Source organism: Archocentrus centrarchus, chromosome 5, assembly GCF_007364275.1.
Source record: "Archocentrus centrarchus isolate MPI-CPG fArcCen1 chromosome 5, fArcCen1, whole genome shotgun sequence".
NCBI classification, from domain to species: Eukaryota; Metazoa; Chordata; class Actinopteri; order Cichliformes; family Cichlidae; genus Archocentrus; species Archocentrus centrarchus.
The window spans coordinates 17,692,883-17,714,753 of NC_044350.1; the positions used below are offsets into that span (position 1 = coordinate 17,692,883).

At 39.8% G+C, this 21,871-nt stretch overlaps 2 protein-coding genes across 2 annotated transcripts in view; both read left to right on the forward strand.

The window, feature by feature from the left end:
- Positions 1-594: 594 nt before the first annotated feature.
- Positions 595-14,240, forward strand: fancd2 (FA complementation group D2). The gene is made up of 44 exons (XM_030729420.1): positions 595-680; positions 881-941; positions 1,125-1,259; positions 1,347-1,414; positions 1,506-1,612; positions 1,759-1,819; positions 1,947-1,999; positions 2,082-2,160; positions 2,341-2,465; positions 2,549-2,636; positions 2,746-2,850; positions 2,961-3,061; positions 3,193-3,304; positions 3,407-3,442; positions 3,778-3,924; positions 4,028-4,162; positions 4,241-4,372; positions 4,514-4,618; positions 4,722-4,831; positions 4,929-4,983; positions 5,291-5,410; positions 5,810-5,883; positions 5,962-6,105; positions 6,208-6,308; positions 6,414-6,529; positions 7,129-7,237; positions 7,323-7,421; positions 7,517-7,611; positions 7,688-7,843; positions 8,017-8,133; positions 8,362-8,490; positions 8,576-8,694; positions 8,817-8,927; positions 9,248-9,378; positions 9,475-9,574; positions 10,298-10,420; positions 10,564-10,657; positions 10,809-10,880; positions 11,042-11,080; positions 11,169-11,243; positions 11,755-11,829; positions 11,960-12,106; positions 12,187-12,288; positions 13,894-14,240. The coding sequence occupies exons 2-44, from the start codon at positions 881-883 to the stop codon at positions 13,978-13,980; spliced, it is 4,350 nt and encodes a 1,449-aa protein (XP_030585280.1). The 5' UTR covers positions 595-680; the 3' UTR covers positions 13,981-14,240.
- Positions 14,241-16,032: 1,792 nt separating this feature from the next.
- Positions 16,033-21,871, forward strand: part of tex264a (testis expressed 264, ER-phagy receptor a) — a 71,498-nt gene continuing 65,659 nt past the window's right edge. Inside the window, exon 1 of the mRNA XM_030728439.1 lies at positions 16,033-16,523. Within this exon, the coding sequence (XP_030584299.1) occupies positions 16,266-16,523 (258 nt within the window). The 5' untranslated portion in view covers positions 16,033-16,265. The remainder of the gene's footprint in view (positions 16,524-21,871) is intronic.

Genomic DNA, 21,871 nt, shown 5'->3' on the forward strand with positions numbered 1-21,871 from the left:
GTTTTGCAATAGGTCCTCTCACACTGGGTCCAGATATTCACAACCAAATGTTTTGTCAGGTGACATTCAAAATACAGACAAATGTTTTGTCATATATTATATGAAGACGGTTTTGGTACAAACGGAGCCTCACACAACTTGTTAAGTTAATAACTGAAAATATTAATGGCGCAATGTGGTCAGCAAACTAAGCGAGACGAAGAAGAAATCAGGCGGCACAGCAACAGCTTGATCAAGTATACTCTTCGATGTAACTGCATGTTGCGTAGTACAGCGTATCCCGGGAAGGCTGTTTCGTTATTAAGTATCCAGTCCCGCCCACACACAAGTATGACGAAGTCAAATGAACAAGCGGTCCATTGTTTGAAGATAAAAAAAAACAAACAAAGAATAAACAAAAAAAACGCATAATGTTGACGGACCGTTGTGAAGCACAGCAAACCGAGTAACCAGTAACAGTGCATTATTTCACATTATTCGTTATTGTCGTACTTGTGTAGCGGAGTGTGTGTGTGTGTGTGTGTGTGTGTGTGTGTGTGTGTGTGTGTGTGTGTGTGTGTGTGTGTGTGTGGCAGCCAATAGGATCCATGAGTGTGACGACGCTGATGACGCGGAGCTGTTTGGCGCGGAAGTTTGTTTTGTAACTTCGGTGTTTGGTTGTCTGTGGCTGCTCAAGAAAAGTAAGTCTAACTCTTTTTTTTTAAACGTTTCTGTCAGCCAAAAGGAAAAAAAAATCACGTTGGAATGACGTTAAAGACGAAAAGCATGTCGTTTATTATAAAACCGAATGGGTTCTTAGTGGTTAGCTTTCTTTTTCTCCCTCCTATGTGGACGCTAGCCTAACATAGCTAATAACACCCATCTGTCCTTATTTCATCAGATGATGCGCAAAAAGCGACGCTCCTCCGTGGAAAAGGGAGAGGGGGCTTCTGCAGCACCCAGTAAGTTTAAAAAGTGTATGTGTGTGCCAGATTTCCCTGTGTATTCCCGAGAATGTCATCTCAGTATAGCTACCCGATTTTTGGGAGCGAAGTAGAATCTCTGTTGACACTTTTTCCAAAGGGAGAGGCTTTGTAGTTTTCTAATGGATATTGTTTTAGTTGAATTTCATTCTTTGCTTTCAGAGTTGAAGAAGAGTCGCAGCGCTGGTCGCCAGGCTAAGGAAACTGCTCCAGAAGAGGCGAATCAGTGTGTGTTTGCTGACTTTGTGAGAGTGGCAGGTGTCACCTTAAAACAGGGTGGCGTGCCTAACGAGATTGGTAAACACACTCGATCAGGTTCGAAACGTCACAGGCCAGTAAATTCAATGAGGTAAGTTCACCTGAATCTGGTCTTTACCCCTGCAGGTGTTGACCAAATAGTGTTCCAGAGACGGATACAGCAGAAACTTCAGAAGAGTCCCAGGTACCCTGGTGTAAGTATAAACCCTACAACAACCCAGTAGTAAATGCAAAAATAACCAATTTTTCCCACACTGTTTGGTTAATCGCCTTTTCGTTGCTTAGATCGTACAGGAATTTGTCACCGGATTGGAGTCATATATGGAGAATGCCGACAGGTTTAGGAACTGCCTTCTTCCATGTGCCCCACAGTTGGTGGATGGAGACTCCAGGTAATTGTCCTAAAACACGCAGTTAATTAAGAGGCTACTTTTGGCAGCTCCATAAATTATGAAGGGCACAGCTATAAGTTAGACTAAGCTGATGTCTGAGGGTCAGTACGCGTTAACAAACTGACAGGTTTTCATCTGCGCTGCAGTTCTGTCAGCTCATTCCAGGAAAGTCTGCTGCGTATGCTGTTGGGCATTGAGATGCTACAGGTAAGATATTCTCCATAGACCTCTAAAAAAACAAACTGCATTTGCACAAGCGTTTTCCAATGGAAAACAATGTGTATTAGTACAAATACAGCACTGCAAATCCCTAATCACCTGTCCTTTCTTGTAGACTTTGATCATTAACACCTTGCTTGAGAAACTCCCTGAGTATATGCTTGATGGGTCAGTATTTCCTGATATCACGATTTCTTACACAATTTTTTTGGTTTAACTTTTTAAAATGTAATTGTGTTTTATATCATAGCACTGGCGATGGAGGAGTCAGTATCCCGCGCATAATTATTAACCAATTTAAATGGTTAGACAGAGTTGTGGACGCCAAGGTAATCATTTCTTTGATGACAGGTTTTGTTTCATTTGTTGGTGTAATAGCCATTTAAAGTTGTTAAAGATGTTTTTTTTATATTTTCTGGCCTGTTGAGTTTGTTCTGTAATCAGGTTTCCTCTCTGTCACTAAACTCTGAATAGTTATGTGCTTGTTTATGTTTGGGTTCTTCTTGCAGGAACTGGCATCGAAGCTCATGGAGCTGGTGTCGGTAGCTCCAGTGGAGGTTCAGCGTGACATCATCACCAGTCTACCAGAGATACTGGAAGACTCCCAGCACAATGACATAGCCAGGGAGCTCAAGTGTGTACTCTTAATCTCTAATATAAATGTGTTGTGGTCAGTCTGTGTTTTAAAGTTGCTGTTTTTGGCACTCCTCTCTGCAGCTCTTTACTCCAGGAGAACACTCAGTTGACTGTCCCCATCCTGGATGCCCTCTCCAGTCTTAACCTCACTTCCTCATTACTGATGGAGGTAGTGCATACATGCATACATGCACACACAAACACAAGCACACACGAACACTGGTAGCAATGTGTGTTTTTTTTTTTTTTTTTAACCTGTTACTGCTCTGGTTTTTCAGGTCCGTGGAGCTGTTATGGCCACTTTGGCTGCTGTGCAGCTGGAGGACCTACCTGTAGTGGTCAAGTTCATCCTGCACTCCGTGTCAGCCTCTGATGCATATGAGGTCAGAGTGCTCAGGCAATACAAACAATATAAACTAAACTATAGTTCAGTAATTAAACTAATTCCGAATAAATGCTCAAAACATGTTTCCTTGCTTTGTTTTTTCCTTAGGTGGTGTGTAATCTTCGTAAAAAACTGGAGCTGGAGCAGTGTGTCCTCCCTCCTGTGTTGCAAGCGTCTCAGACTCGTATGAATAGTCAAGTAGCAGCAGGGTATGATAACACAGATTCCAGTTCAGTTACATCCCAGTATGAAAACATGTATAACATATAATACAGGACCTATTTTAAGTAGGAAATATATTTATTGATGATGTGAACCAGTATGTCTGTTTTTGATGCAGGTCTGCTTCCACGGCAGCAGCTGGCAGCAGCCAGGACAGCATCATGTTGATACTGGACTGCATCAAGTCAGCAGTGCGATTCCAGAAAACCATTTCTGAGGCTTGGCTCAAGGTATGAAATTAATTTGTTCTTAAACCCTCTTGGTTAATTGATTGAATGAGTTGCTAGGTGCTGGTGACTTAAATATACTTTTTGTTGTTTGTTTTTAACTAGGCCATAGAGTCTGTGAATGAAGTGGAGGACTTTAAGGTGAGTTCAGCATATTCCCAAAGAATACCGACTGAGGCCTTGGTCTCGTTCTTGGGTCTGTACTGTGGTTCTCAAACAGAAAAGGCCACCAGGGGGAAAATACATGACTGTATACATAAGAATAAGTTGAATTAATATCATTTATGCAGTAAAGTCAACAGGAGTGTTCTGATTCAGAATTGTGGGGTAGGGGATTATGAGCTTAACTTCTGAAAGGGGGGGCCATCAAAGATATCCAAAGGTCTATAAAATTTGGTCACTCCTGGAAAGTTACTTTACATTATTAAGTTTATTTTTATGTGTCTCTCTTTAATATTTCTACTTTGCCACATTAGGTAATGGATCTGCTTGTGCTGCTCATCCTTCACTCCGCCAATGCCAACCAGAGCCGACGTGGAGCAGAAAGAGTGCTGAAGATCAAAGTGAGAAGTGGACTGATCCAAGAGGCTCTACTGCAGAAAACCTTCAGAGACTACGCTCAGGTGGGTCAGCTTGTAGATATATAAGCTTAGATATAAGAACCACAAGCCTAGTGCACAATTTATTTTTAAATACTGTGTTGTATGTATTTTTTTCTTATTGCAGGCCATGCGAGGGTACTTCTCCTCCACACTGGCTTTAGCTCAGAGTTTGCTCCGCTCACCTGACCCCTGCGTAGTGCCTTTTGGTGGACACATGTACCGACAGGCATTCACTGCGTTTGACTCTTACTGCCATCAGGTGAGTTTGAGATTATTTCTTTGCACACACAAATGTTTTTGAATTCTGAGTAATTCAGTCCTGTGTTGTTTTTAATAGGAGGTGGTGGGCTCTCTTGTGACCCATGTGTGTAGTGGTGTGGGTGGAGAAGTGGACGTGGCTCTGGAGCTGCTCTGTGGTCTGGTTAACGAAAAACCCTCGGAAATGGCCATGTATGCCGTTTTTGTCAAGGTAGCGAGGCGATCCAAACGTTATAGCTGCAAATCAAATATACAGAGCAGGCAGTGTGTGGATGATAGTTTTCTTCTGAAGGAACAGTGTCTTTTAATTTTGTTTGGTTCAGATTGTAATGAGTCATGATGTTTGACACAGGGAATCTTGGACTACATGGACAACCTCACTCCCCAGCAGATTCGAAGACTTTTCCAGCTTCTGAGCAGACTGGCCTTTGGACAGAAACAAGGCTCTCACATTCAGGTGCACAGTCACACATTCAGAGGGCACCAGATATTGGACAGCCCTACACTTCAACCCTGTCCATCATCTACTGAGCTATGTTCTTCTATTTTATTCCCTACAGGATGATATGCACATAGTGATCCGCAAACAGCTCTCCAGCACTGTGCCCAAGTATAAGCGTATTGGCATCATTGGTGCTGTCATGATTGTAGGCAGCATGGGGGCCTTCAGGTAAGGGATGTTTCACACACATTAGATAACTGCCTTATTTAGTGTGTCGTTTTATTTTGCTGTGCCCTCTGTCCCTAACCCCCTTTGTCCATCCCAGGCCCAAAGGGAAGGAATCACAGAATGGGTCACTGTCCCAGGAGACATTCAGACAGGTACATATGAGGCATAAAAAGAATAAAAATCAACAGTTTGTGGTTCTAAATTGCTTTTTATTTATTATTATTTTAAAAATGTTGTTATATCCTTGTATCTTTGCCACAGTGTCTGTTGTTTAAGATAACAATGTTTGATCAGCTAGTGTTTATCTGTACCTTTTTTATAATAGAGTCATATATGGTATATTCTGCATTTCTAAAACTTTCAGAACCTTTTGAGTTTTGGAGCCTTTTCTGTTTCTCTTGAATTCTGTCACAGATTTCTGGCCTGTAAATGTACTTGTGTTTATTTTGCTTGCTGCAGGTGACGGCTCTGTTGGAGCTGGTGAAGTCGAGCAGTGAAAGCTCACCTGAAGCTGCAGCTCTTTATTATGATGAACTGGCCAACCTGATTTTGAACTCCACTCTGGACTCACAGGTCCAGGTGGGTCACAGAAACCTGCAATCTTATCAGTTCTTTTATCTCTTAAAGGTGCAATATGTAGACTGTCTTACTCAAGAAAGCATTCCTGTTGTTGCTTAAGAGCCTTTCTCTAATTTCTGGGGTTTATGGGTAAAACGCAGTTTTTCATGTTATACTGATGGCAGACTGGGAGCTACACTAACTTGTCTCCTCATGAGGTATAAAGGAGTATTACTTGAGGCTATAGGCCAATGCTAACTAATCAGCATGGTAATTTTAGTGGAAATCATTACAAAGATGTCTTTGCTATAAAATCAAAACTCTTAATCCTTCACTTTCTCTTGTTCTTTGGAGTTGAGTTTTTTTTTTCTTTTAAAACCTTTTTAAAAAAGGTTTAAAAATTTTTTCTTATATCCACAGGACATGATTGGAAAAAGTGTCCTTCAAGACTTCGAGGATAACTTTGTAGTGGACGTGGGCCCGGAAATATCAGGGTTAGTGATGGGGACATAGGAGGGACCTCTTCAGAAAATATAAAAACTAATATCATTGGGCCACCCTGTTTCTTTCAGGTCCTTTCCCTTTCCGGCTTCCGTGGCGTACAAGTTGTATGAAGATGAGGATCAGGGAGGCATTGCCATAAACCTGCTGCCTCTGCTGGCCAAAGACCTCCAAAACAAAGGAGAGCAGCAAAATCAAATCAATAAGGCACAGAAGTGAGTTATCCCATGATAACAGAATGTTAAACTCATAATCTGTTTTGCTTGTTGTGTTTATAAATTCACTCTTGTGGTATTTCCTGTGTACCATGGGAGCAGGCGAGTTTCTCCTCTGTGTTTGTCTCCATTTTTCCGTCTCCTGAGGCTGTGTATGGAAAAGCGGCATCAGGGAGACTTGGAAGAGATCGATGGCCTTCTGGGTGAGGAAGAGGGAGTGACTGATACCTTTTGGAAACCAGTTTGTTGTTGTATGGTGCCGCTGTTAAGCTATTTATGTCTGTTTGTTTACATGTGCTTAATTACAGGGTGCCCTCTGATCCTGACGGACATGGATGTAGTAGAGAAAGTTGAGAGCTTGTCAAAAGCTGAGAGGGAGTTCCTCTGTACTTTGCTCTTTCACACCATCAACTGGTTCAGAGAGGTAACAGCAGTTTCACTCATTGGAACAAGAGAAGATCTGTGGCTAAGGCCACAGACTGCCAGACTAGTCAATGACTATCTGGCAACCACAGGTTGCTAGTGAAGAATGTGTATTCCCCAGTTGGTTGCTGGATGTCAAAAAGTGAAACTGGTCACAAAGAGATATATAGTGCTGTACCGAAAACCTCTTTGGGACTGCGGTGGTTGCTAGCAGATTGCTGCAGTGGTTTGTAGTTTACATGGAAGATGTTGACATATCTGCAAACACTTGCACAACATTAATTGCCTTCAAACTAAGGTTGCGCCTTTTGAAACGTTTCTGGTTTGTGTTTTCAGGTTTCACTGCTGCTTGGCAAGTATTTAGCGAGTGTTTGCAGACAAGTCGACGTCTTCCATGCAAACTACAGCTGCTAGCAATGAAAGCAATTAAAAGGAGGTTTTTGATGCATCACCCTGTTTGGGACCAATTTCACTTTGCGACTACCAGCAACCTCCACCAACCACTCGCCAACCTGTTGGGGAATACATATTTTTTTTTCTCTAGCGACCGGTCTCTGGACCTGCGTGACTGGGGCCTAAAGCTATGTGTGTTTATCACAGGTGGTGAATGCATTCTGTACACAAAAAGACACTGAGATGAAGATGAGAGTGCTGACTCGCCTGCAGAACATCACTTACCTTCAGACGCTGTTGGAAAGAGCTCTGGCAGGTGTGTTTTTGATCCAACAATAAAAAGACTTAGAATTCCCCCTTTATGGCCTGCAGTGTCAGTTTTAGTAATGGTTTACTTTTAGGAACACCCGGCTATGTCCCACCTATTGCTAACTTTGACGGAGAAAGCACAGACAGCATTGCACCGAGTTCCACTGTTCAGATGAATAAGACAAAGAAAGGTGACTGCACCCATTACAGGATATGTTTGTCTACATTGTGTTTATATTATTAATATCATATTAGTACATAATATTAATGATCACATGTTATTTAGATGGCACAGGAAAGAAAAAGAAGGCCCCTGCTAAGAATTCCTCAGAAGGCAGCTCACAGGCTGAAGAGGTGACAGAAGCAGATGAAACTCAACAGGTAAACCTCCACCTCTCACATGATTCTGTTTAAAGCAAAACAAACAAGCTAAAATGTGACCCTGCTTGTAATGAAGGAGCAGCCAGAAAAGGAGAAGGAGAAGGAGATCCGGCCAGGTGTCAGCCTGGCGTCTTACAGACCGTTTTTTAGGGAGCTGGACATAGAGGTGCTTAGTGTTCTGCAGTGTGGCTTACTATCACGCTCGCTACTGGACTCTGAGCTCCACACTAAGGTAAATAAAGAAACAGAATACTGCCCAACTGACCTTTGACACTGAAATCACATTTTGGAAATGTGTAGAGTCAATTAGTTTGTAAATCAAGTGTGTATGATACCTTAAATGTATTTTACTATAGTATGCTGTATGCACCGTATGAATCAATCTGATGTTTTCCCTTTGCTAAGGTGCGAGAGGAGGTTCTGCTGGGTCCTGCTGAGCTCGTCTTCCTCTTGGAGGATATGCATCGCAAATTAGAGTTTAGTCTCACTGCTTCTCCGGCCAAAAGAGCTCCTTTCCTCAAAGTATGGAAAAAACATAGTAACAGTAGTTACAAGGATTTTTGCAACAATCTGAGAGATACAGAAAATGCTTTGTCACAATATACGCAGCTCGTTTTAGGCTGATAAACATTTCATATATTGTAGCCTTAATTTTTGTCACCGATGGGGCAATTCATAAGCTCAGCAATATTAAGTTTCAACTGTATAAAACTGTAATATGCAGCTTATTGAAATATGTTCCTTTTGTAGGGAAGAACTGATAAGAGTGTGGGCTTCTCCCACCTCCAACAGAGGAGCTCTAAGGACATTGCCTCTTATTGTGTCCAACTTATGCCTGCTCTCTGCTCACACCTGGAGAACTGCCACAACCACTTTCAGGTATGAAATCATTAACTCTCTGGACTTCAGATAGAAAGTCTCATCTTTTTACAAATTTCCCGTGCATGCGTTTGCTCATTCACAGCTTCTGCTATCCGAGAACAACGGCGTTGTTGATGGACCTGCCACAGATGTGCAAGAGCATCAGTTAATGTCTTCAGCCTATCAGTTGCTCCTGCAGGTCCTGAACACTACCTTCAGCTGGTAAGGGGAACCAGCAGCGCTGATGTTCATCTCAGAAGAAATCTTTTAACTTAAACATGAGAGCAGTATGCCTTTTGACAAGTGTTTTCTTCCTGATATGTATACATATGTGCATGTCTCAGGTCTGGATTTAGTCAACTAGGACAGAGGAGCTTACTGAAGAAAGCTATAGGAGTTTTTGCTGGACGACTCAAAGAGGGAGGTGCTGAGCTGACCCTGGAGCAGCTTGTGAAGTGAGTGATTAAGTTTTCAGACACTGGTAGAAGATATTTCTGGATATAGTTTTTTTTTTTTTTCTTTCTTCCCCCAATCTTTCATCTCCCAGTACGAGATGTTCTTTGGAGCAGCAGCCGTTTCTGTAGTAGACCCTTTCATGTAAAAAAAATAATTTGATATCCAAGGACCAAGCAAAGAACAAGAACGTAATTGACAATATTCTCCAAGAAACTCTTCCTCTCTTCTTATTTTAGATCATTTTTGCTTGTGTTGTGTTTGTGTGTGATGACTGAATAAATCAATTTACTTTCTCTCTCTCTCTTTTTCTTTTTTTTAGACATAGTTTTGAATATCTGCTCAACTTCCGCAGCACAGTGCCTAATCTCACCACAGCTCTGTGTCTCTCTCGGCTTCTCTCCACCGTGTCAGAGAAAGGAGGAAATCCTGCTGCCTACAGAGAGCAGACTGGTCAGGCTGATATGTGGCCTCATTTTAATTCACTTATCTAGTTTTGAAACAGAGTGCAATGATAACTACCTGATTTATTTATTTGTCTCTTTCTAGCTGTCCTTGCACAGCGTTTCTTGAGCCAGGACTGGGTAACAGCCAGTGGGGAAAAGGAGCGAGGCACCAAATTCAATGAAGCACTTCACACTCTCCTCAGGTACGTCTGTATTTTCTGTGGCCCTCTAGTATTTTCTCCAACCCTCGAAGTGAAATTTTGGTCCATACTGACAGTTGCTGCAGATTTGTTGACTGCACATCTATGATGCGAGTCTTCCATTCCACCACATCCTGAAGGTGCTCTGTTGGATTGGGATTTAGTGACAATGGAGGCCATTTGAGTACAGTGAACTCATTGTAATGTTGATACATGCAGGATGGATCCGTGCTTAAATTCTGACCCTGACATCCAAATTTTGCAGCAAAAATCTAGACTCATCAGACCAGATGAAGTTTTTTCAGTCGTGTGTCCAATTTTGCTGAACCCATAAAAATTATAGTCTCATTTTCCTACTCTTAGATGACAGGAGTGGCACATTGAATAGAATGAATGGAATGCCTTTATTGTCATTATACAGGATGTACAATGAGGTTGGAGTCATTGTGATTGGAGATTGGAGTCACATGCCACTTTTGCCACTGTTGGTTTGGCTTTAGCTTCCTTCATACTCTCACAATTATGCTGTTTAGTTTATGAGTATCTCTGCTGGCCACAGCAAACCAGCAGCTATTATTCCTGGAATTATTGGGCCACATCACCCTGCCCATCCAGCCCTAACTTTTAGTACATGTGAACCATATATTATCATAGATGATACTGTAACTGTGAACAAGCGTACAGCTTTTTAAATAACAATGTCTTGGTCTTTTGCTGCCTCTGCAGCATCTACCTGGAGCATGTTGATGATGTTCTAAAGGCTGTGGAAGAAATAGCTGGTGAAGGAATTCCAGAGCTTCTCAATGCATCAAAAGATGAGAGCTCTGCTTCCTGGCCCACTCTCAGTAGGTAGGTCCCCAACATTAACTCTTCATACACAGTTATAGTGGAGTGAAATGAAAGGTTGCCCTGAATTGGTGATTGTACAATGTATTTTTAGTTAAGCACTTGGATTCATCCATGTGATTCCTTTGTTCTCCCTTTTTCATCAGGCAGACATTCCTGGTGTTCTACAAAGTGTTAATGGCAGAGCTTGAGAAAGCTGTCCGCAAGATTCCTGCTGGCAAAATGAGTGACACCACTGAGGTCAGCCACTAGGTGTCATACTGCTCAGCTTGTTCTCCTTTAAGTTATTCAGACCCACCAAACTCAAAAGCAACTTAAAATCCTGAGGACTTTTTTGAAAGTCGTGTATGAATGGATATTTTCTCCATACTCATCCATGCCCTTCTTCTAGGTTCAGAGTGAGAAACTGCTGACATGGAACCTGGCTGTCAGAGATTTTCACATCCTTGTCAACCTGGTTAAGGTATAACATGAAGATGTAAACTGACTCTGACTGCTGAACTATTTACATTTAGCTAAGTATTTAGTCAGATAATCAGTGATAATAACTGTTGGTTTAAATATAATTCATTCTAATCAGTTTTTTATGACGTAGCATCTGAGTGTGTATTTGTCTCCTTGCAGGTCTTTGATTCTCGGCTAGTCCTCAATGTGTGCTTAAAGGCGAGTGAGCTCCACATGCTGAATATGATTTCACCTTCACTGACTGTTGGACTTTAAATTCAACTGATTTTAATGTTGTATTTGCTAGTATGGGCGCCTTTTCTTGGAGTCTTTCCTGAAGCTGGGGATGCCGCTTTTAGACTACAGTTTCAAAAGGCACAAGGTAGATAACTTCACAGCTCGATCTGTCATTATTTTATGTTTAGTCTTTTGCCCCATCCCGTGCACACTCCATAATACCATTTTTATATTTATACGTATAATTATTAAAGGGCTGGATTTCGGGCGCTGATGATGATACTGATTCCGATACGTGTGTTTGTGTGTGTGAGAGTATGCTATGTTAGTTTATTAAAATGGGAAAACAACTAGTTCAATGTTTATTAACTTTCCAGCACTATATTTCATAAACTAGTTTGAAATTTACCATATGGGCACCACTTAACTCCACACCACCTTCTAATCAGTGTGAGGAGTGTGTGGAGCCGCTCTGCTGGGCAATCTGTGTAATGAAACCATTTTAAAATTAACTCAAGGATCTTTCTCTGTAAAGAGAGGTTTAGTTATCAGCACATATCAGAAAATATTTGTCCACACTGATGAATCTGTAATAGACTAATTTCAGATGAAGTGTTGTCAATGAGGTCTCTGTGTGTGATGCTTGTGTCTTTAAGGAGGACGTCCAGAGCTTGCTGAAGACCTTCCAGCTCAGCACTCGGCAGCTCCATCACATGTGTGGACATTCAAAGGTAATTATAAGTGTACAGGTTATTGTTCATTGCTGTTAAGTTGGAAACAGACGGACTCTGGGCAGTCTTCGCATTTATCCTTGGGAGTTCTTTAACTTAAATAACCTCATTAGAACACATTGATACTCAGATTCATCAGGATACCAGCTTAACCAACCACGTACCAGCCTTGAAGAAAAGCCTCGAGCTGTTTTTATATCGAGTGAAGGCCATGCTGACCCTGAACAATTGTCAGGAGGCCTTTTGGATGGGTAACCTGAAGAATCGCAACCTGAAGGTAAAACATTATTGAACTTGTTTTATTGTCTAATGCATTTTAAATCATAAACTTAAAAAAAAAATGTAATAATCCTGCAGGGTGAAGAGATTCTTTCTCAGAGGTCACAAGAAGATGATGATGAGGAGGAGGAGGAGGAGGAGCAAGGTTCACCACCTGCACAGGAGCAGTCAGAAGATGAGGTAATTGTAATTTCTAGAAAGAGGCAAAGTTAAAACAATTTACACATTTGTTGCTTGTTTGTTGCTTATACACATTACACTCATTGTCATGTTCAGCTTGAACATGACAATGAGTACAGTGAACAGAGTATTCACATCTGTTCACTGTACTCAATCAATACACCACTTTTGCAGTGTGGTAGAATGAGATGTTTGTATTATGAATGTACAGCCAACAAGTCTGCAGCAGCTGTATCATATCTGTGCACCAAAGAATTAAGTTCTGAAGGCAAAATGGGGTGAAACCCAGTATTAACAAGATGTACCTAATACAGAGGTGGCCAAAGTACTGACATTGTGTACTTAAGTAGAAGTACAAGTATTTGTATTAAAAACTACTCTGGTAAAAGTTCAACTTTAACAAAAGTACTGGTTCAACTTCTGTACTCAAGTAAAAGTAAAAAAGTACAGGCTCTGAAATCTACTCAAAGTAAGAAAGTAAAAGTAGCTCCTTGGAGGACGTTTCTACCTCTTTCTTGCATCTTTCTCCATCTGAGTGAAGTTATCGCTCATTCTTTGCTCTCCTTGGAAATACAGCAGCTGTTCCTTTAGCTAGCAGACACACTGTGTGACAAACTGCACATTTTTTGTCCTTTATGTTTTCTGTCTCTCATTTTCCTCACCGTTCCAGCGTGCAGCCTTTATGTAAAGCGCAACTTCCTCTAGCTCTTTCCGGTCTCCGAGCGAGCTTTGCAGGAGCCTCTCCCTCTATCGTGTGGTATGTCTGTTCCCTCCCTCCCTGTTGCTCCGGCTTCCAAGAAAAAAACACAACCAGGAGCTGGCTCCCGAACTGACTGGAAATGCAAACGTTCCTCAGACACGTTAAACCTAAAGTAACAAGCTTGTTTTGAAAATGTGTAAAAATGTAGGAAGTAAAAGTAAAAAGTACTCAGAAAAATAAATGCACAAGTAAAGTACAGATACCTGAAAAATCTACTTAAGTACAGTAACCAATTATTTTTACTTCGTTACTTTCCACCTCTGACCTAATAAAGTGTCTAATGGTCTAATTTTTATACATTAAAAAAATTTAGTAAAAAATTTTGAATAGTTATGAAATGAAAAAGAAAACATTTTAAGATCTGAAAACCAGCTAAAAAGAATAACTGTTAGGCATGTTTTTCTTTCTTTTTTTTTTTCAAAATACTTTTTCTTCTTTTAAATCGACAGACTGGACAGAATTTTATAGGGAAAGTGAAAAAAACTGAACAACATATGCAAAGACATAATTAAAGCGGCAAAGTATAACAATATTTTATTGTAATGGTTAAATATCCCTGTGCGAGTCAAATGACTTCCACTGGGGCATAGTTGGTCATCACTTTGTGAAGTGTTAACTGGTCAGTTCAGAGACAGTTGAAACTGTAGAGAGCAGTGGGCTGATAAGATAATTGGAATTCTCTAGCAAGCTGATCTATAGTGGCTGACAGTTAACAGGGAAACAGTTTTTTGCGTTTGTCCCAAAACTCTGTTTTACACGGTCACTGCATTTATGGACTCTGCCGTTAAAGCTGTTTTATGCATGCATGTTCGTATTTAACGTGTATATGCTGTGGTTTTCTGCAGGCCCAGGACAGTGACTCTGAGGGAAATAAGAAGGTTAACAGAATGGCGGATGTGGACCAGGATGATGTTTCAGATGACTCGGAGTAATACTTCTTTACTGACAGAATAATAAATTGTTATTTTTTTTTTTTTTAAATATTTGGGGTAAATCCTTATTTACAGATAAAAGCTTCCCGTTTCTGTTGATTTATAAAGCATGCCTAATAGGTAAGTTATCGCACTAGGTTACAGTGTAAAAATAGTGTTTATATTTGTTTAAAAGCAGAAGATGAGTTTGTTATTCAGGATTAAATATATTCCATGTGTTATATTTTAAAATGCTTACCACTTAAATGATTCTTGTAAAATGCGTTGTTTAACAGCTTTGATACTGTAAAAAAAAATAAAAATTATAATGACCGTTTAGTTTTATTTATTGTTTTTATTTTTATTTTTTTGATTCCCTGTCTTTTCCAGGTCTTGTTTGTAGGTTAATATCATGATATAATGTAGTGTTTTTAATATGCTCTCTCATTTGATGCAGTGATAGAGTACGTACTTTTTTTTTTTTCCCCTCTCACTCTTGTATTGTAAGCCTGGGAAAATAGCACAGTGCTCAGACCAAACACAGCGATCTTTGTTCTTGGCAAATCCCATAATGAGGGACAACACTGATTAGTGTAAGCTCTAAAGGAAGGGAAGCAATATGTTTGATACTTTAAGGTCCAGGAGGCTCATTTGTGAGCATTTAATAACAGTATTTCATGGTTTGAATTCTACACTAAAGTTAAAAAAAACAACACTCAAAAGAGTGGCATTCTTACCTACTATATCAGTTTGTACAACTGCAACTGATATGAAAGCACAGAATTTCACATTAAAGCTGTGTTACATGATTTCAAAGCTCACTTAAAACAGGAGAACTGTGACTTGAATCTGTAACTGTTCTCTGTTTCTGGGACTTAAAACTGAATTTTCTTTTTGCAGAGTTATAATAGGGTTTCTATTGATGACACATTACGGCATGGAAGCTGTTATGATACCTGAGGAGCACAGAAATCCTCTGCAGGTCCCATATGCAGTTTGTTATTTAACACAAAAATGAGGCAAGAGAAATTGTGCTTTCAGTTTTCTTGTGCCCATTTTGTGTAGTTAAAAACATTTTTCATTTCAGTGGACAGCAGCACACATTTTTATGTATTCAACTTTTATTTCAACAAGGTTGATATATAATTTTTAATATTTCTATCAACAACACTTAAGAACATCATGATACAGGAACACAAAAAAATGCATATTGAAATAAAAAGTTCTAACTTTTGGAATAAAATCAGCATTTCACTGCTTCTGTAAACCTCAATAGTGACTCTGGCCATTAAATAAAATTAGCAACAGGCTTCAGCTCTAAAGGACTGCTGAAAGCGTTAGCAAACAGGTGATGTGAAAAGGGCATGAACAATTAGATCTTTCCCAAAATGCGGCAGAACGAAACTGAACAATACACCAAAACTGGCTGCAGCACATTGCCAAATAATGAGAAGTCAATGGATACTATACACATTATCTAAGTGGTTCAGATGAGATAAAACATAGTTTGTCTGGCCCTATTCTAATTTACAAGTGAAGCACAAATTGCTACAAGACTTTGAGCATGTAAAGATGGGCTTTTTTTTTTTTTTTGTCCTGCACAGACTAATAAAAATGTTCACCAAATTCTGCTTATATTTATTTTCTATATGAATAAGTATTTTTGAATGTGCATCGTTTGCTGAACGTTGTCAGACTGAAAAGCAGTAATGGTTGACGACACTGTCACTAAAAGCGGCACTAAAAGATGCCTGGCAGCCCTCACACCCCGTGAAAAACTAAGAGAGCAAACACACAAGATACTGAAAGTGATCTTTTTATCACATTTTTTCCCCGAGTTGTTCATACTAACGCAAAAGGGGTGCACCGTTCAGATTAATGAGGATTGCATGGCCTCCAAGCAGGATTTTCGAAGATTGGTAGGGGGAATATTTATTTATTATTGTGTATTATACCAATATTTGCTATTTTAACGGCGTAATTTACACATGCCAACAAGTCATTTAAATAATACACAAACGCCTCCCCCCATAGTGAATAAGATTGGGCTAACCGGGAAGCGTGTATCTTTGTTTGGGGAAATAACACAAACTAGCTTTCCGCTCTGCTTGAACCAGCGTTTTGTCTTTCGTATAGGTTATTTCGGCTCTGAAAAACCAATTCAACACTGACTTTTGAAAATTCTCGATTTTTGCGCTGTCATTCGAGCCATTAGGACGACAGCGTCGGTGTGAGTGTGACCCGGAGGAGGACGTTTAGCCCCAGATTTTGCAGTGACTGCAGCTATTGTACCGCTTTGAGAGACCATGTCCGATTTATTTCTGCTGCTGCTGATAATTGTCCTCCTGGTGTGTTTAGTTGTGACGGTGGGGGGCTTACTGCTGTACTCCGGGCTCCTGTCAGACATTGTCATTAGGACTGGGCCACCTCCCATCAGGAATGTCACCATTGCTTATAAGTTTAAAGAGGGACCGTACAAGGACTGCGGTGCAGCCTACACTGAGAGCTGCAGCATTGGGCCAAAGCTGAATGCCATCGGTGTCTTCTACGATGACCCCAAGCAGGTGAGACCCTGAGACTTAGCACCTGTTACTGTAATGTTTAACTACACAGCACTGAAGGTGTATTTACACTTGACACCATGATATAACATCAAAACCAAATGTACTCCGTTAGCTGATAAGAAATTACAGTTAGTAAGATATGTTGACCTGCACAGAGTCCTAAAGGGCACTTCAGAGGCTGATAATGTATATTTAAACTTGGGGTTAAAGCTGTTGCATCACTTTTTTCCCACTGAATTGTAATTGTCTGTGTAGTGTACTTGGGAACATCCCTGAAAAAAGTTAAATATGCACATAGCATAGTGTCTTACCAAAGTAAAACATTTAAGGCTTCCAGATGAAGAAAAAATAAGTGAAAACAAAAATATATAAGCAAAACAAACCAGCTCTGCTCAGAAATACGGACATCTAGTCAGAAAAAAGACTCATGTGTCTAAAGTCTGTATTACAATACCTTCTAGTTAGAATAGTGGAAATGTCCAGTCTAATTAAGGACAGAAAGGCGCCCATTTTCAATGAAATACATTGTCTTCAGAATTTAACATACATGTTAGTTCATGGGCAGCACGGTGGTGTGGTGGTTAGCACTGTTGCCTCGCAGTTAGGTTCGAATCCACCTTGGCCCGGGCCTTTCTTTGTGGCGTTTGCATGCTCTCCCCATGCTTGCATGGGTTTTCTCTGTGTGCTCTGGTTTCCTCACACAGTCCAAAGACATGCAGTTAGTGGGGTTAGGTTAATTGGTGATTCTAAATTGCCCATAGCACATAGTGTGAATGGTTGTCTGTCTCTGTGTTAGCCCTGTGACAGGCTGGTGACCTGTACAGGGTATACCCTCCCTCTCACCCCGTGTTTTGGTTGGAACCTTGTCTGTTATCTCATGAAGAGGTGTACACTTTCTTGCACTGAATATTAGAATTTTATTAAAAATATACCTTTTATATTTAAGTATTATCACTATTGTAGTGTCAGGATAAGTATGATTATCAAATTGCCTTTAAAATCTTCTCTTCACAATTTTCCAGCAGCTATAGTGGCATCTTTCAATTGCTTATTTTCTCCATGCAGCAGCCCAAAGTCAAAAATATATATCATATTCTGTCACTTGCAAATGAGAAGTTGGAACTGGCAAGAGTTTTGCATTTTTTGTTTTAAATATAAAATATTTTACTAAAACTACCAAACATCAGCTAAGTTGTTTAGTGGCCACTCATCCTTTTTTGAATAATAAACTAATCTTTTGGATTAAAATATGTATTCATGTATTTTTTGGAAGCTCTGAAAGCTTTGAAGATATGGCAATGAACTGTGTAAGCAGATTTATTTCAGTGTAATTCACCATGTGTAGCTCAATGGGGTTGATATACAAGCTGCCTTTTGAAGGAACTGAGCTTGAATGATGAAACCAGTCAGCTGTTCATTGCCACGTTGCACTGTTGATATTTTTTTCCCCTCTCATCTGTGGCTCCAGGGTGCTTTGGCACTTGTCTGTTTCTGACTCAGAAATGGTAACCAGACTCCTGACTATAAGGGCAAACACAGCCTCTTCACATGCGTCTAGGAAAAGCTGACAGATGTCTGAAAATGTAGCGGTTTCTGGTGTAGTCTAAATGAATATAGCATTACAGCCACAAGAAGCAATGAATATCCTTTTGTCATCTAGATCCAGAATCATATTTTGCATAACTGGGTCATTCCTCAGCTGAGATCTGTGGTTGTTTCCTGCTTTCATTCCAAATACTGCCAGCCGTCACGAGTTTTGTTTCTAGTCAACACAAAGTGTGTGCTCAACAGCTGCTTGTTAGATGGGAAAGTTTATTGAGTTCCCAGGTGATGTGAGAAGAGCACAAACATTGTGTAGTTTGATGAAATTTGCTAGTTGCAAATTATTTTCTAGCTTATTTCTTGACTAAAAACAAACAAGCAAAAAAACTAATACTTGCACTCTGTTAGTTTAGATTGTGTCAGTTCTGCTGACGCAAAATAGGAAGGGTGAGTTTGCTATGCTTGGGTTGACCTAGCTGACAGTGTGGCACAATAGAGGCATTTGACACAACTTAGTCTAAATGGTGGACAAGGAACAGTGTCACTGTGTCAGAGTTGCAGAATTTCTATATGGCCAGATCACAAATCTGTTGTTCTTTATAGAAGAATTTGACACGACAGCATAACTGTATCTATATTTCTGCTTACACCCACTGTTTTTTTTCCTGTCCTTTTTTTAACTGAAGCCTTTTAGCAGAAGCCATGACTGTGAGTCATGCCAGTGGAAAGTTGTGGGGAAAGGCTAATTGAAGAGCTTTTAAAACTTTTCTGCTGGTGCTGGAGTTTGTGGAGAGTCTGGCTCATAGGGTGTCTACACAGCACAGAGTTTACTATATAGATCTCATGACTTTTGGAATTGGAAAAAAAAAGCTGTCTGATGAGGAATTTGGCTTCATCGGACTAAATTAAGTATGCAAATATTTTAACTTCACTGATAGTTAAAGTTTAGGGGTTCTTACTGCAAATGTTAAATGTTTTTGACTTGACTCTTTTTTTCACTGAAGCTCCAAAATACTCGAGGCACTTTACTGCTTTCAGAGGGTGTTTCATGACATTCTGATTACTCACCACCAAACACAAAAGCAAACTCAAACTGTAAACAATGCCACATGGCTTAACTTTGGCTGAGATTGCTACTTGACAGTAATACTTTGTTTTTTTATGTAACATGTCTAAATTATAATACAGTAAATCTGCCTGAAAGATCTGCAGTGTCTATGTGGTCAAATTGTTTTACTGTTTTCGCATGAGTTTTATTAGCTGTTACAGCTAGCTGTTTAAGCTTGATCATATTGCTTAAGGAAACTCTCTCCACCTGGTATAATCAGCAGCTACAGTCATGTAAAAAAGAAAAGAAAATGTTCACAGTATTCTGTGCAGTCCTGTGTAAAAACTAAGTCCACCCTTACTGCTTCCAAATGAATTAAGAGGATAAGTAGCAGCCAGGTGCTGTTGATCAAATGCACTGGATTAACTGATTCCCAGCAAGTGTGACCACCTCTATGAAAGCAGACGTTTTGGCAGCTTGCTGCTCTGGAGCCTTCAGGTGTGTATTAACACAGTGCCAAAGAGCAAAGACATCAGCAGTGATCTTACAGAAACAGTTGTTGCTGTCCATCAATCTGGAAAGGGTTAAAAGGCCTTTTCCAAACAATTTGAAGTCCATCATTCTACAGTGAGAAAGATCATTCACAAATGGAAAACATTCAAGACAGGTGCCAATCTTCCCAGGAGTGGACACCAGGGTCAGACTGTGCATTGCTCAGAGACATTTAAAAAAAAAAAAAAAATTCAAAAGCTACAAGAGTTTGCATGTTAAATGTTAAAGTTAATGATGGGAGAATTAGAAAAAGAGTGGACAAGTATGGCTTATTTGGAGGGGAGAAAACATGGCAGCACAGGTTTGGAAAGTTGCATCAGAACAAACACCAAACTGCCTCTGGAACCTGAGATCAGAGTGGATTTTTTTGACCGCGTTTGTGGAAAACCAAGCACAGCATATCAGCATAAACACCTAATACTAACCATCAAGTACAGTGGTGGAGGGGTGATGATTTGGGCTTGCTTTGCAGCCTTGGGATCTGGGCACCTTTAAGCTATTGACTCAACCATGAACTCCTCTGTATACCAAAGTATTCTAGAGGCAAATGTGAGGCTGTCAGACAGCTAAAGCTAGGCCAAAACCGGGGCAATAATTCAATGACCACACCAGTAAATCAGCAATAAAATGGCTGCAAAAGAAAAGACTCCAGGTGTTGGAATGGCCCCGTCAAGGTCCAGATGATCTGGATTTAAGAGAGGACCCATGTTATAAAGAAGAGTGGCCCAAAAGTCCTCCACAACAATGTGAGAGACTGATAAAGTGATGCAGAAAATTTTTACGTTAAGATATTGCGTTAAGATATTGCGTTAAGATATTGCTGCTAAAAGGGGTTCTACAAGCTACTGAATCATAAGCTGTACTTATTTTTTTTGGCAGGACTGCACAGAACCCTGTGAAAGCTTTCTCTTTCACATGACTATAACTTTTATTTTCCTTTCCTGCCCTTACACTTTAAATTATAATTAGCTGGCTTTGCTTTCAAAATGTATTTGGACACATGCTCATTGTGTGCATGCTGTACCTAAACTAAATAGTGCAACTAACAAAGTATACTAAGTCAGACTGAACATACGCTGCAGAAGCAACTGGGGCCTATTTTTTTTAAAAATTTGAAACACTTATATATTAGTTTAGCTGCCTTGAAAATGTTTTTGTTGCAATTGATGTGCCTCATATACTGCACAACTACAGTAACAATGCTTTAATGAACATTTGAACAATAAGGTTGAATGTTTGCACTGGCTAAAAGTCATTAGTGGGTAATAACTTGGTGTTAGCTTTTAGCTAGCAACAGGCCACCGTAACCTCGGCCACACAAACCTTGAAAGCCACATTCACAACAAGTGAAGTGTAAACATAACATGAGACTATGCAGTTATCTGCGTGGAACTGTTTAGACTCTCAGGGGTTTTCCTGGCTCAGAATGGGCCTTTGGGCAGTAAGCATAACTGGCTCACATTCAGAGAAGGCAGTGAATCTCTTACATTATTCAAAATGTGCAGTTTCCTGTTATATCTGTCCATTAGATAAACAAAAATGTCTATTATGCTGGAGTAAATGAAACCACAGTTAAAAAAACTTGTTAAAAATGATTTTCCTTGGCGCTCACTGAAGCCACTTGGATACTGGCTTAGAAAGTTCACATTATTAAATTAAACAAAAACACATGCAAAAAGTATAGAAAACACTGCTGGTAAACTTCACCAAAAAGCCAAAAAAACCCCAACAACAAACCCTACCGTACCTAAAGTTCAATGCACTTTTTAATATTTTGGGTGTTTTACATTGTAAATAATCAAAACTATTTAGTAAATCCATGTGATAATGGCATAAAACAGTCGTTTAGGCTGCAGAACAAGTACACTAATACAAGTTAAGCTGTTATTTTAAGGAAAAAATAATATCTGAAATTCTATTTTCAGCAAAGCTGTTTAATGTAAATTGTGCAAATGTTGTAAATGTCATCTCACATGGATAAAACAGGAGAAATTACATCTGATATATGATAAATAATAATATAATATAATAAACAGGATAGTCATCTGTAGTGATCCAGATCCCTGAAATGTACCATTTTATAATGATGCTTAAGCTATTACCCTACAGTTACTATCCTGACACATCTCAGTTAAATCAATAGGAAGGTATTTTGAACTACAGGTTATTTACTTTGATTGTTATGGAGTAGTACTCATTACTCTCC

Excerpts from the sequence above, each read along its gene's own strand:
- fancd2 (XM_030729420.1), top strand. The coding sequence starts at position 881 with ATGATGCGCAAAAAGCGACGCTCCTCCGTGGAAAAGGGAGAGGGGGCT. Across the intron at positions 2,851-2,960 it reads CAGCCTCTGATGCATATGAG|GTGGTGTGTAATCTTCGTAA; the intron begins GTCAGAGTGCTC and ends TTTTTTCCTTAG. Across the intron at positions 3,305-3,406 it reads TTTCTGAGGCTTGGCTCAAG|GCCATAGAGTCTGTGAATGA; the intron begins GTATGAAATTAA and ends GTTTTTAACTAG.